General features: G+C 35.8%; 2 protein-coding genes across 3 annotated transcripts in view; one reads left to right on the top strand and one right to left on the bottom strand.

Moving 5' to 3' along the window:
- The window catches only part of CCDC152 (coiled-coil domain containing 152), a 46,832-nt gene extending 46,063 nt beyond the window's left edge, over positions 1 to 769 (top strand). The window contains exon 8 of the mRNA XM_007961489.3: positions 208 to 769. Coding sequence (XP_007959680.1) covers positions 208 to 330 — 123 coding nt within the window. The 3' untranslated portion in view covers positions 331 to 769. The remainder of the gene's footprint in view (positions 1 to 207) is intronic.
- On the bottom strand, positions 416 to 12,487 carry SELENOP (selenoprotein P). 2 transcript variants are annotated; one of them, XM_007961488.3, is made up of 5 exons: positions 12,364 to 12,487; positions 8,694 to 8,909; positions 7,445 to 7,657; positions 5,211 to 5,328; positions 416 to 1,871 (listed from the first exon to the last, which is right to left on the bottom strand). In XM_007961488.3, exons 2-5 carry the CDS (start codon positions 8,894 to 8,896, stop codon positions 1,260 to 1,262), a joined length of 1,146 nt encoding a protein of 381 aa, XP_007959679.2. In that variant the 5' UTR covers positions 8,897 to 8,909; positions 12,364 to 12,487; the 3' UTR covers positions 416 to 1,259. The 2 variants fall into 2 exon arrangements, with proteins under 2 accessions (XP_007959679.2, XP_037846717.1); XM_037990789.2 differs by having other exon boundaries at positions 1,278 to 1,871.
- Positions 12,488 to 13,970: the final 1,483 nt, after the last annotated feature.

The following is a 13,970-nucleotide window of genomic DNA, read 5'->3' as shown; positions in this document are numbered from 1 at the left end:
TGTGAGTTTTCCTCTCATTATTCGTTGCTTAAGAAAACTTTCTAAGCATGTTTCTATAAAAATCATCTAATTCTTATTAACAATGTAAGGTATTTTTTAAAATACCAATTTATAGCAGAAGTGTATTTCTTTATTGTTATTTTGTTGTTCCTTGTACTAAATTTTATTATTTCTGAATTGTAATAACAAATTTTTTGTTTTGTTTAGAAACTGCAACATTTTCAAGAAGAAAAAAACAAGGAGATTGCAATTCTTCGTAATACCATTCGCGATTTAGAGCAACGCCTTTCTGTCGGCAAAGATTCTCACCTTAAGCGTAGACGGTTTTGAGCTTAGCAGTAAATTCATTAGTTGGTATTTATTTAAAAGCAATAGAAAGTTTCAATATACACATACAGCCTACACAACAAAAAAGTCAGCTTTAAGGGTTTTATTGAATTTATTTGGACAAATCCATACTGTATCCAATTGTGTACTGCATTCTTGCTTAATAGTATTAACCGTAAAGGAGGTCAGGTTTACAGGGTTTGGTTTACCTATTAAACCATCATTGACTATGGAAATACTTACTAAGCAATATAGAGACAGACAATATTCTTTATCTTTCCCCTTATATCTTTTAAGACAGCCACGCAAGTTTTAGAAGAGTGTGATACAACATTAGAGAAAGAAAGATACAAAGGCTTTATTCATGTGTGATAGTAAAAATAAGGATATAAGTCTTAGATATACAGAAGATAAATGGATATTTAAAATATAGTTATATATGCTTTTATAGCAAAATACTCATGTGTTAAGTATTTCTGGATCTTAAAATACAAAATCCACTTATTAGTTAAAAGTGTAAGATTGAAAAGACAAGGATAATATTGTTTTGAGAGATAAGTAAAGAAAAAAATGGAAAGCATGTCTTTGTTGTTCTTCCTCCATTCTAAATTGCTAACTATCCAACAGAAACCCCTAGGTCATAGTTTACGTTTCTATTCTCATTAAAGCAAATAGAACACTGGAAAAAGAAAAAAAAAGACATATTAACCAAAAGCTGCAATCACCTTTCAGTTGCCCCATCATAAAAAATATGGCTTGAGTCAATATTTCTATGACATAAAATTTAAAATCTGGAAGCCAATCCAGTAGATTTCTTCATGTTTGCACAAATCTAATTTCGATTTCTGGTTTACTAATTTGGTAGTTTATAAAAGTGCTGGAAATGAAATTGTGTCTAGACTGATTTGGGGAGTATGTCCTATTTCAAATATTTAGTTTGAAGATCATTCTCACTTTTTTGCCTTACTCTTTCAGCGTCAATTGGTACTGACTTCTGTGGGTATAAGCTGCTGACTTATTTGTCAGGCAGCTGGAGGCAAACGTCACTGACAAGATTCAGTTATGTTCTCTTCTGCCAAAAGTCCCTGTCAGCTACATAAAGATGGGAGGTTTTCTTTACACTGTCAGGTGATTGCAGACCCTGTTTTTTCAAATATCAGATGTCGACAGTGGCAGCATCAGCTCCTAGGAGCCAGCTCTGAATCTTTGGGCAATTTACAGAGTAATTGATTTATACATCTCTTTCGTCAGAGCTTCTTTTGTAGATGTTGTAAACCTTCACTTCCTGGCATATCTCAGCTCTCTGGGTGACCCTGCCTATGTTGACCCTTGTGCTTATGGTGGTGATGAAGGTCTGGAGGAGCAGGATGAGTAGGAGCATCTGGTGCTCCTGGTTGCTGATTCTCTGAAAGCTTACTGCTGCCAAGGTGCTGATGTCCCTGATTGTGATGATGCTCATGATGGTAATGGGGCTGTGGAGCTTCAACTGCTTCATCCACAGTAGCCAAAGATACACTTTTACAAAAGTCTTCATCTTTGAGAGTCTGGAACAAATTTATAAATCACTTATTAACAAGTTTATAGATATAGGAATAATGCATGAAAAATGATTTGTAGAGCTAACATATGTGAAATTCTAACTAGTTAATTAGAATCGAGCTCGTTTTGTATTATATTAATGAGAAAGAGTCTGATGTTAGTCTCAACACCTAGACATTTTATTAAAGGCTTAAAAAGAAAGCCAAACCACTGTACTTATATTTGCAGAAGCAAATGAAGTAAACTGGCAAAAGGAACTTAGATTGCAGGAAAATCAATTTAATATCAAATCCTAAATTTAGTTGACCTGGGCCGAGCATGGTGGCTCATGCCTGTAATCCCAGCACTTTGGGAGGCCAAGGCGGGCAGATTGCTTGGGCTCAGGAGTCGGAGACCAGCCTGGGCAACATGGTGAGACCGCGTCTCTGCAAAATATACAAAAATTAGCTGGGTGTGGAAGCACATGCCTGTAGTCCCAGCTACTTGGGAGGCTGAGGTGGGAGGATTGTTTGAGCCCACAAGGTGGAGGTTGCAGTGAGCTCAGATGGTGCCACTGCACTCCAGCCTGGGTGACAGAGTCAGACCCTATCTCAAAAAAACAAAAAAAATAAGAAAATCAGTTGAACTCTATGGAAACTTCTGTACCTGTGTCAACAGTGCATCTCAGCTAATACTATATGATACTGTAATCTAATATTAATTTATCTCTGATAATTCAAAAATGCTAATAAACTCTGCTCAAATGTGTTAGTTTTTCATACTTCATCCTATGCCAGGAAGCGTTCTGAACTTCACCAAAGCTTTGTTAATGTCTCCCTACCATAAGGCTGTCAGCTGAAAATAGCAAATTACTGCCTGACTCCCACTGACCATAATATCCATTCTGCATGATCCTAGTTCTTTAATTTACTGGAAGTCTTTATTGTTTTGTGGTACCTACCAATCAGAGAATCAAAACGTATAGATACAGAAATGTAACATTAAATCTCAATCTAAGACTAATTTGTAAATAAAATTGCAAAATCAACTTAGAAACCCAAAGACTTACTAAGTGATATGCTTTTGATGTTTTGAAGGTTTTAAAAGTTTATAAATTTAATTAAATTTTAGCATACAACTACTAAGTGGTACTTTATTTGGTTATTTCTGAATTACTTCTACATTAGAAGCTAATAGTGTTTGCTTCCAAAGTTATAAACAATTTGATATATGTTTAAAATATACTGTATAATGTTCAAAGTGTTCAAGGTTTAAACAAACACAAATACCCATGGTAGTAGTCTAATTTCTTTCATTTATTTGCTTATTTATTTAGAGACAGATTCTGGCTCTTTCGCCAGGCTAGAGTGCAGTGGCACTACCTCGGCTCACTGCAACCTCCGCCTCCCAGGTTCAAGTGATTCTCCTGCCTCAGCCTCCCAAGCAGCTGGGATTACAGATATGTGCCGCCAGGCCCAGCTAATTTTTGTATTTTTAGAAGAGATGGTGTTTCACCATGTTGGCCAGGATGGTCTCGATCTCTTGATCTCGTGATTTGTCCACCTTGGCCTCCCAAAGTGCTGGGATTACAGGCGTGGGCCACCACACCCTGCCAGTAGTCTAATTTCAGAAACGAATTACTATATTTTACTGATTCTGTGATGCTTATTTATTTAGATTTTAATATCTCTAAAATTAGAATGTACCACATTGTTGGTGGTGTTTTCTCACTGTATCCTACTTTAATTAAATTAGCAGCATTTTTTTTCCTAAATAGTACATAAGATAATATATCATATAATCAGTGGTATCTAGGAGACAATGAAATAGAAAAACTCCAATTTGATTTGGCATATCAGATAATAATAGTGTCTCATCTGTAATTCATATTTACAGATGATCCACACATTTTAAGCATCTTTTGGTAACTTGTACTGACTTTTTCAATATAACTGGGCATATTTATAACTATCAAGCATTTGCACAAATGAGAAATACAGAAATAATCCCAAAACATGAGGAATCATTATAGTTAGTATTTAATAAAAGCTTAGTACAGGTTGAGTTAGTACTTTTCTGTCATTACTCTTAGTATTTTCTTCCATTACCTCAGTCTCCTCATCTTTAAAAGTAGTAAAATAACCCTCAAAAGATCATTATAAAGGTTAAAATGTGAAAATTACATAACTAGAGTAAGTAACTTGTTGTACTCCTTAACAACTAAATTAATTAATTAATTAAATTTGTTAAAAATTTGAGGCAGCTTTCTTTAGAGCTAGGGAAAATCTGAAGGAAATACAACCCACAAATAAAATTGAGAATTGTTTTTAAACTTAAGTTCAAATTTTCCCAATCTGACCTATCAATGGAACATTGTTTAGAATTATTTTCCTTTTTGTTATGAAGAAAAACAAGTCTAGTTAATACAAATTAAATTCTTTGAGTGCCTTTTCTATTTAAAAAAGATTTAAATATAGTTCTCATAACAAGGAAGAAATATTTTCATGGTTGTTAGGAAATAAATATCAGTAATGAGTAGAAAACTTATTCCATTCTGAAGGAAACTCAAACTGCAGATGGGCAGACAGTGGAAGGGCTTCAGGAAAAATGTGATAGTCTTGCATCTTCAATAAATTAAGTAGTTTCTGGCCCCAGTTCCATTCCAAGTAATGCTGTGGGTAAGCTTTGCTACTGCTACGTTCTTGTGCTAACAAGTTCAGGATACTACAATAATGTTGCTTTTTTGTGTTGACTAAATTCTTTGAGCGCTTATGCTCATGCAACATCATTTGGTGGTAACTGAAATACAATACATTGACTTTTAATTTCTAAAGCCCTTCTAGATAAAGGCATCAACATCGATCTTCAAAAGATGTTTTAAAGTACAGGTTAGGCCGGGCGCAGTGGCTCACGCCTGTAATCCCAGCACTTTGGGAGGCCCAGGCGGGTGTATCACAAGGTCTGGAGATCAAGACCATCCTGGCTAACAGGGTGAAACCCCGTCTCTACTAAAAATACAAAAAATTAGCCGAGTATAGTGGCAGGCACCTGTAGTCCCAGCTACTCGGGAGGCTGAGGCAGGAGAGTTGGCGTGAACCCAGGAGGCGGAGCTTGCAGTGAGCCGAGATCACGCCACTGCACTCCAGCCTGGAAGACAGAGCGAGACTCCCTCTCAAAAATAATAATAATAATAAATAAATAAAGTAAAGGTTAGATGACAGGATATGTGTTTAATTATTAAAATTATTGTTATTTATTTTAGTATGCCTGCAAAAGCATTGAGTTATCTAAATAAGTTAGTGTTTCATGATAATCTCTTAAAAGATTTCCTCTTTTCTCCCCAGAAAAATAATTCAGAAAAATACCGTGAGAGAGCAGTTTCCACATTTCTTTTCACAGTAAACAATCTTAATGGCTTCTTCTACGTATGAGAAAGTTAGGAAGGAAAAAGGCAAACCAAGATGATATACAAGACGGCCACATCTAAGAAAAAGGACAAATACAATGTCATTATAATATTTTCTGTATCACAATCTTACTCAAATACAGTCTGGGATAGGTGTTATAGGTTTAATGGTTATAACTAAGACCCTCTCACGCCTTTACTAAATTTCTTTGGGTGAGAGCTACAAATGAGCTCTCAGGCACTGCACACCAGGTCAGGTTGTAGCAACACTACATGCTAGTATTTTGAAGTTATAGATATGTCACTATATAATATCAAAAATGTCATCATTGTGACTTGGTCAAATACATTTTTGTGATTAACTTACAAATTCTACCAGTGCCCAAACCACTAACTTATAAATTAGGCTCTGAAAATCACTTGAGCTTGTCATAACTGCTAAGGCAGCACAAATTTGACACAACAAGAAATCATCACATAACAAAAAGATCTCCAAGCCTTGGCCAGTAGCCCATTTATTTAAAAATGTGTCTAATGCAATGAAAATTTCAGCACAATGAAAGTATTAGAACATGTGGCATTGTCAGAAATGGTGGGGTTAAAATGTTCTTCTTGCCCACATTTTACCTAGTATATATGGTTTTATGTGACTATCAAAAGATTATACTTTTAGGTTATCCTGAAAATTAGAAGTTTAAAGGCCTAAAAGAATGAAATGTGAATTTTTTAAAATTTAGTATGAGACCAAGTAGGGCTCACCAGACTCCGGAGAGTCAAAGAAAATAAAGCACCAACTAAGAATGTTTATAATGGCATAATGCATGAATTGAGATTCCCTCAAAATATAAATGTTTTATTTGTTCATAGAATCAAAAGTAGATTTGTGCAGATCATGCTTAAATGATAACTCACTTTACAGTTCAGAAATTCAGGCATGTAGCCTTAAAATTATTTAGATTAAAATTAATTAGAAGATACAGTTATTAATTTGCAAAAGAATTAGGTTAGAATTGTACAGGATGTACAAATTGGTCATTCTTTTTATTTAACCAAAATGCCAATTTACAGGGATAATCAATTTTCTGTATTTTCCTCCTGGAATGGTGAAATCTTTTACATGCCTTACTTTTTAAAAAGTCATTTCAAAAATAAAAGTCATTTCAAAAAAAAAAATGTGAATAAACAGTTTATAAACTATTTGACAATAAACAAAAGCAAATATATTATTTTAAATCACTTACTATTAAATACAAAACAAGAAGAAATCAAGTGAAGAGATTAGTGGAAAAATCTAGAGGAGTGGTCACCGGGAAGTAACTTGAGATAATAATAATGGATATGAGATAAATATACTCAAGATTAAGAACCCATAGAATTTGATTATTGACCCGAGATGGGAAGGGTGATGGAAGGAATCAGTAATACATTCCTGTCACACAGTTTTCTGAAGGGGTAGATGGCAGCAAGCTTGCCATACATGATGGTTTTTGTGACGTCCTGCAAAATGGTGGATGATGACTGGGAGTGCAGGATCTGAAAATTATAGGATTATATGCCCTAGTGGTTGGCTGCATCTGCCTCCAATAGGTTGTATATAAAAATCACACAAAGGTGAAAGTATAAGCATGTTTTAGGAGAAGATAATCAATACAGATTTGAATAATTGAATTTAAGGTGTTTGTGAATGTATCTATGAAGTAGATATACTGGTCTGGAGTTCAGTCATTGTGTTTCACCTTTGTATATATATATATGGGATCATCCTACTATATGTTGTAATTGTAATCAAGGGATAGATGAGATTGCTCAGGTAAAATGTGCAGAGTGTCAACAGAAGGAAACCTATACAGCCCTGAATAACACAAACACATACAGAATAAACCAAGGAAGAATGTGGGAGGAACAAAATAAGGAGGTGGAAGAGAAGGAAGTGTGGAGGAGGAGAAAGAAGAAGAGAGATGTGGGGAAAACCAGCAGGGTATAGTGTCATAGAAATTTTTTAAAATGAGAGTATTTCAAAAATAAGGAGTTATTTTTACTTCTAAATGTTAAAGAGAAATTATATGAGATGAAGACTGAAATATGGCATTGTATTTAACAGTAAAGAAGATTATTATGTGTGATGGGAAGTAAATAAATAGATATGAAACAGTTATTTTTAAATTTGGGATGTGTTTGTCTGTATGTACGAACCTGTCATATATGAGGAAGTCATCTTTGCTTCCATTTAAAAGAGTCCAGACATCTGTTTGGTTTTCTTCTTGTTGATAAACAGGAATATGCTCTGAAACCTTATTCTTAAGATGTGTGTATTTTAATCGAGAAGAGATTCCTTGATGATTAACAACAATATAAGAAATATTAGAATATCCTTCTTTCTCCAGTTTTACTCGCAGGTCTTCCAATCTAAAATATTTGGGAAGAAACACATAAAATGAATAATCTCATTTGATTTGATTGGTGGTTTTTCCCTCTTCCTTAATTTTCTATGTGAAACTCTCCTTATTTTTAACTAATCCATACTGCACCTATTTATATTATTGTGAAAGATTTTAAAACTTTAATTTTTAGAATTACTTAAAACTTGTGCTTAATTAAAACCTTATGCTTACACAAACATTGGCTCATTTAGTTCTCAAATTAGCACAATCAGGGGTATATATTTTAAATGTATCTTATAGGTAGAATGGATTCAACCAACCACAGATAAAAAATATTTGGAAAAAAAAAGATGGCTGCATCTATAGTAGTGAACATGTAGACTTTTTTAAATGTCATTCATTATTCACTAAACAATACAGTATAAAAATTACTTACATAGCATTTACATTCTGTTAGGTATTATAAGTAATCTAGAGATGATTAAAGCATGTGAAAATATGTGCATAGGTTATATATGCCATTTTATATAAGGGATTTGAGCTCCATGGATTTTGGTGTGTGAGGGGGATCCTGGAACCAATCCTGCACAGATACCATTGGATGACTGTAAGGAGAATTCCACCCAATCAATATCTGGTGAATAACTCAACAAATATATTTGATATTTATTTGTTAAATAACCCAAAACCTTTGATAGCAAGCCTAGTGTTCTTTCTACTCTGACAAAAGTCTTCTCTGCTTCTTGTATTGAAGTAACTGTTCTATTTGCAGAAGTACATTTTAGAACATTTTCATTACACAAGTAATACATATTTAGTAGGAAGTTATAAAATATAGGTCCACAAAAAGAAGAAAAAATTTCCATAACCCTAGGAAACCCACTGTAAACATTTTGGTGTGTATCATCCTAGTTTCTCTCTTCTAATATGTTCTCTGCAAACACATAGTTTTTCCAAAAGTGTGACTTAAATATATTGTTTACACTTTTATGTCTATATGCATGTGTATATTTAATAACCTTCCCCTTAAGGTATTTTAAGCCACAGAAAGACTGTCTTACTTAGATGCCTGCAGTATGCACAGGTATCAGCTGGCTTGAAGAAGAGCGACCACAGTCACTGAACCATTGGAGTCTAGCATTGGATCTTGATCTCTTATGCTCCAGGCTGGGGGTTGCTTACAGAAGGAGCTTTGGTCCTGGCTCTCTGTTCCTCCCGATGGAAGGAGACAGAGAGCCAGGGCAAGCCCCAGACTTCTCCACATTGCTGGGGCTGTCCTGTAAAAGAGAAAACCTGTCACTCTTCTTCATAGTTAACTTCACAGTCCTAACTATGAATTTCTATAAATCCTGCAGACATAATTCCACTCCCTAAAAATACCTAGCCCATGAATTCTGTCTCCAGAAAGTTATGCTCAGACTGTGGCTTACAGAAATAAGTCTGTGACTTATATAACATTCTGCAAACACAACCTGACTTTTGTTTGAGACACACCAAGTTCTGACTGTTCTTTCTATCCTCCAAGAAGAAAGGGATAGGCCGGCCGCGGTGGCTCGCGCCTGTAATCCCAGCACTTTGGGAGAACGAGGCGGGCGGATCATGAGGTCAGGAAATCGAGACCTTCCTGACTAACATGGTGAAACTCTACTAAAAATAAAAAAATAAAAAAATAAGTTGGCCGGGCGTGGTGGTAGACGCCTGTAGTCCCAGCTACTCAGAGGCTGAGGCAGGAGAATGGCGTGACCCCGGAAGGCGGAGCTTGCAGTGAGCCGAGATCGCACTACTGCACTCCAGCCTGGGCAACAGAGCAGTCTCAAAAAAAAAAAAAAAAAGAAAGAAAGAAAGAAAAAAGAAAAGAAGAAAAAAGGGATAAATAGAGAATTCCGCACAGAAATGAAAAGAGCCAGCAAAAAAAGAGAGCCAAGGAAGAAAGGTGATGGCAGAGAAGACAGTATACCAACATGAATGTGGCTCATGTCGGGCCCTTAGCTCTTCAAGTTCAAACATTCTATATTTATAAATCTCTTGGGTATGGCTCCCTTTTGTTTCTCTTATTCCTTGAAGTCTGGCTCTATGTATCTAACCAAGTAGAAACATCGCACATCACCGCCCCCTCTACCATATAAGACTCACTGAAATCCACACTCAATTAGCCTATTTGTTGGAAAGTTCCTATGACTAGAAAATTCCTATGACTAGACAGCACTTTCTTTGGTAAAAAGATGCTTCCTCTGAGCAACGAAGTTAAAATGTTTTTAAATACCTGGCTGGAAATAGCCTCAAAACTAGGGCTAGCTCTCTAAACAGAGAGGTTCAAAAACAGGTGAACTGTAGACAGGTAATAAGAAAAAGGAACACATTCAGCAGAGAGAAGCAAAGAAAAATCCTCACAAGTAATTCAGGCTCATTTTGATGTAAGTGTCTGTGGGGAGAGATCAGGACAAAATTTGAAAACTGGGAAGGCAATACATTTTCAAGCACTGATTTGAGATTTTTAAAAGCAGATGCATTTCTTTGGAGGTGGGGAGCTAATGGTAAATTACTTAGAGTGAGCCCAGAATTAAGAGGAGAATAGAAAAGCTAAAATCAGATTGATCTGGGCTTTAATGCACTGGAAGAATTTTTAACCCTGATTGTCTTTCACATTATTTAACACATCAAAACTCCTACCCGTATATGATCTCTTGATAAGAACTTGACTAAAGGAAGAGAAAAAAACTAGACAAAGAGAGTGAGGTGAGAGGGAGATAGAGAGAGAGGACAAATTAACTTACTTATTTAAGGCCACCCCAACTACTTATTCTAACATTTAAAATATTTTAATATTTTAAGAAGAAGAAGATATATTTTGGACTATTTCTAGAAAATTCCTCTAGAATGGTATTTACAATGATAATACAATTATCCTTATTATAGCTAACGTTTACTTAACTTTTATACAACTATATTCAGGTGGCTCTAAGCACTTTTATATATCATGTCAGTGAATCCTTAAAACAATTATGTGACCATTATCCCCTTTTGCAGTTGAAAAAAACCATGGCTAAGAGTTTAGGTAGCTTGTCTATGATCACACAGAGAGTAAGTCAGTCACAAGAGAGACTGGATTAAAACTAGTTCCATCAAATCCAAAGCATGACATCTTAGCTACTGCAATATATTGACAGTTTTTAGACAGATCACCTTGTAATAACTATAGCCGCCAACTATTTTTGTTTATGCACTAAGATGCCAAAGAAAACATAAAAATAATTCAAGCTGTTTTATTTCTTAATAGAATGGCTAGGGTTTCTCTGTTTCCTAGACTACAAATTCAGTAGTTATAGAACCTTGACAAAAATTCAGCATTTGATGTTTTCACTTTGCCACAGAGCACATATTTCCTTTTTTTTTGAGACAGAGTCTTGCTCTGTCGCCCAGGCTGGAGTGCAATAGTGCAATCTCAGCTCACTGCAACCTTCACCTCCCAGGTTCAAGCAGTTCTCCTACCTCAGTCTCCCAAGTAGCTGGGATTACAGGCGCCCGCCACCACGCCCGGCTAATTTTTGTATTTTTGGTAGAGACGGGCCAGGCTGGTCTCAAACTCCGGACCTCGTGATCCGCCTGCCTCGGCCTCCCAAACTGCTGGAATTACAGGTGTGAGCCACCGTGCCCAGCCCAGAGCATGTATTTCAAGTAGCTGAATGGTGAATACAAATGAAAAGACTATTTCACTTATTTCCTTCATTTAGGTTTTTGATGAAAAAATAACCCATTGGCAGAGAGTTGTAGCTTAGAGTTCACACTTATGGATTTCTTCTGTCATTAGAATCAACAGGCTGCTCGATTTTGCTTTCTTAAAATTATTTCTTACACAATAAACCTTTAATAATTATAGTTGTCAGCTATACAAAAATAGTGAAGATAAATAACACAATTGGATTTTCTGGAAGCTAATCCAGTAAGAATTGAAAAGTAGTTGTAAATTTCACTAACGTCACCACTTTTCAATTGCAGAACTTAGATTTGATGGCCACATACAGGCCCACATTTATTTTAAATTCCTCATTAAAAAGCAGGAAATGCACAAACTTTCTCTGTCCTCCACCTCTGAACTTTAGGCCAGCATCTGAAAGCCCCTAATTCACCTGAATGCTCTCATTCACCATTTAAAATACAAAATTTTGCATTTAATCATAGACCACCTAATTGTGACATGGGTTTTAGCTTCTTTAACGGTGACCACTTTTGCACAGTGAACTGAACCTGCTGTACCCCGCTCCACCACCACCTTTTTTTCTGAAACTGCTCACAATATCCCTGGATGTTTCTATGACACTAGAATGAGCATATTTCAGTGTCTGCTCTTCAAATCCAAATGGCTGGGTTTTTTCCCTATTTGTTCTTACTCTGCCTTTCAGTGGAAAATATTTAAATTTGAACATATAATACTGCCTACATAACATGACAACAGATTATAGAATAAAACGTTTGGATTTTTCCAGCTTCCTCTGCTCTCAGCTGTGCAGAAGACAGGGCAGAAATCAAGAACTGTCAAATGTGCCCACTGGGAACTTCACCTACCACACCCAAGTTCAGACTCTTATCCTTTTTCTCTTTTATTATTTTTATTTCCTCTACCCACCTGTTTTCTAAATCTATTCTATGGGAAAAAACATTTTATCAGACTCAAAAAAAATTTACCAAACTCTAAAAGAATAAAGTGTCAGAAAACACGAAGTTCCTACTTACACAACCCCTTCCAACGGGCCTGCTTCCTTGCTCTTTGCTTTACTCTGGCAGCTCCACAAAGCCACAGCGGCATACTCTGATATTTATAGTCCTGTTGTTTACCTCACCCCTCAGGTATAGTCCAAAGTTCAATGTTCATTCTTGCAGTGACCTTGCAACAAGAGCAAACCCCTGAGCTGATTGTTACCAACTTAAAAGAAAGTAGCAAGTCCTGCCATGCATAATATAGGGAAAACATTTTGACAATTACTTATTTATTCCCTATCCTTTTCAGTCACCCCAGTATCTAGGATTTAATGGTACAGTCGGGGGCGGGAGGAAGGGCTAAGGGTAAACAAGGCCTCCAAGTCTCATTCTTTCCCAAACTGTAATAGGGAAAAACATTTGCTGAGCCAGCGAATTATGTTGCTGCTTTAAAAAAAAAAAAAGAAAAAGAAAATGGTTTTTTTTTTCCTTTTGTTTTGCTTCTTTTTGCAGTGATGAGGTGCTAGCTTAGCCCACACTGTGTGACCTTTGTTAGAAAAGTCACCTGCTGTTACAAGTTACTCTGGTCTCCTGTTGTTACAGACTTACCTCAATTGTGTTCTACATGTATAATTTGAATTCATATGGGATTTCACAGGACCACTGCTCTTTTCTTTATAATTTAAGGAAATAGAAAAATAGACTTCCTATCTGAGGGATCTCAGGCCTCATTTTTATTGTCACAGAAGTCATACTTCCTAGAAGACCTATGCATCCCACAGGATTTTTTGAGAATCGAATATAAAATCTTTACAAATGTAAATACCATAAAAATAAAAATAAAAATTAATGGTAGTAGTTGGACATGGAAAAAGTGTGGAAATTTCAAGGTGTACAAATGAAATAGATAATTCCTACTATTTCAGAAGGGGGTAAATTCTTTCCGGTAACGCTTGTAAGTTGGCATGCTCACTGTAGGTGAGGTAAGGAGCAATGTCAAATGATGTCATTCCTAGATAGCAATGGTTTTCGAGTAAGCCTTGCTTTTGTCATCAATTAATTTTTTTCCAAATAATCCCCTACTACTGATTACTATATGCTGAATACTGTTGTACAAGGTGCAGGAAATACAGAGACTCAGATGTTATCCTTCCTTTCAAGAAACTTTATATCAAATTAGGAGGTTACCATTTGAAATCCAAGTTTTCTTTACTTGCCCTGAACAGTTGTTATTTGTCTTTTGGGGTCCCAGATCTCTTTGAGAATCCGGTTAAAATGCACTTACACATACTCATTTTTTTCAAAGAGTATCATTAAAAAATCTTTGTACAAAGCAGCTATTCCTCCCTGTAGTTCATTTCCTTGACAAATTTAAGTAGTCATATTGATCTATCTGCAACCAGAAAGCAGGTGTTTCACTATGTCCTCTTTTCTTTACACGTGGGCTTAGCAGGAACCTCCTGACCCAAAAGAATTTCATCCAAGTGTTCAGTGGTTTCAAAAGAAAGTGCCAAGGATTATGTGTATTGAGACCAGTGTATGTCTAAAACCTCAGGTGGCAAAAGGAAAAGATGAGGAACTTGTAATGTTTGAAAGGAATTTATTCTTAGAGGGCATGATGTCTCATGCCTATAATCTTAGCT

The sequence above is a fragment of the Chlorocebus sabaeus genome, chromosome 4 (genome assembly GCF_047675955.1).
Source record: "Chlorocebus sabaeus isolate Y175 chromosome 4, mChlSab1.0.hap1, whole genome shotgun sequence".
NCBI lineage: Eukaryota > Metazoa > Chordata > Mammalia > Primates > Cercopithecidae > Chlorocebus > Chlorocebus sabaeus.
The sequence above is the reverse complement of the archived record's forward strand: the minus strand, read 5'-3'. Positions and strand labels throughout refer to the sequence as shown.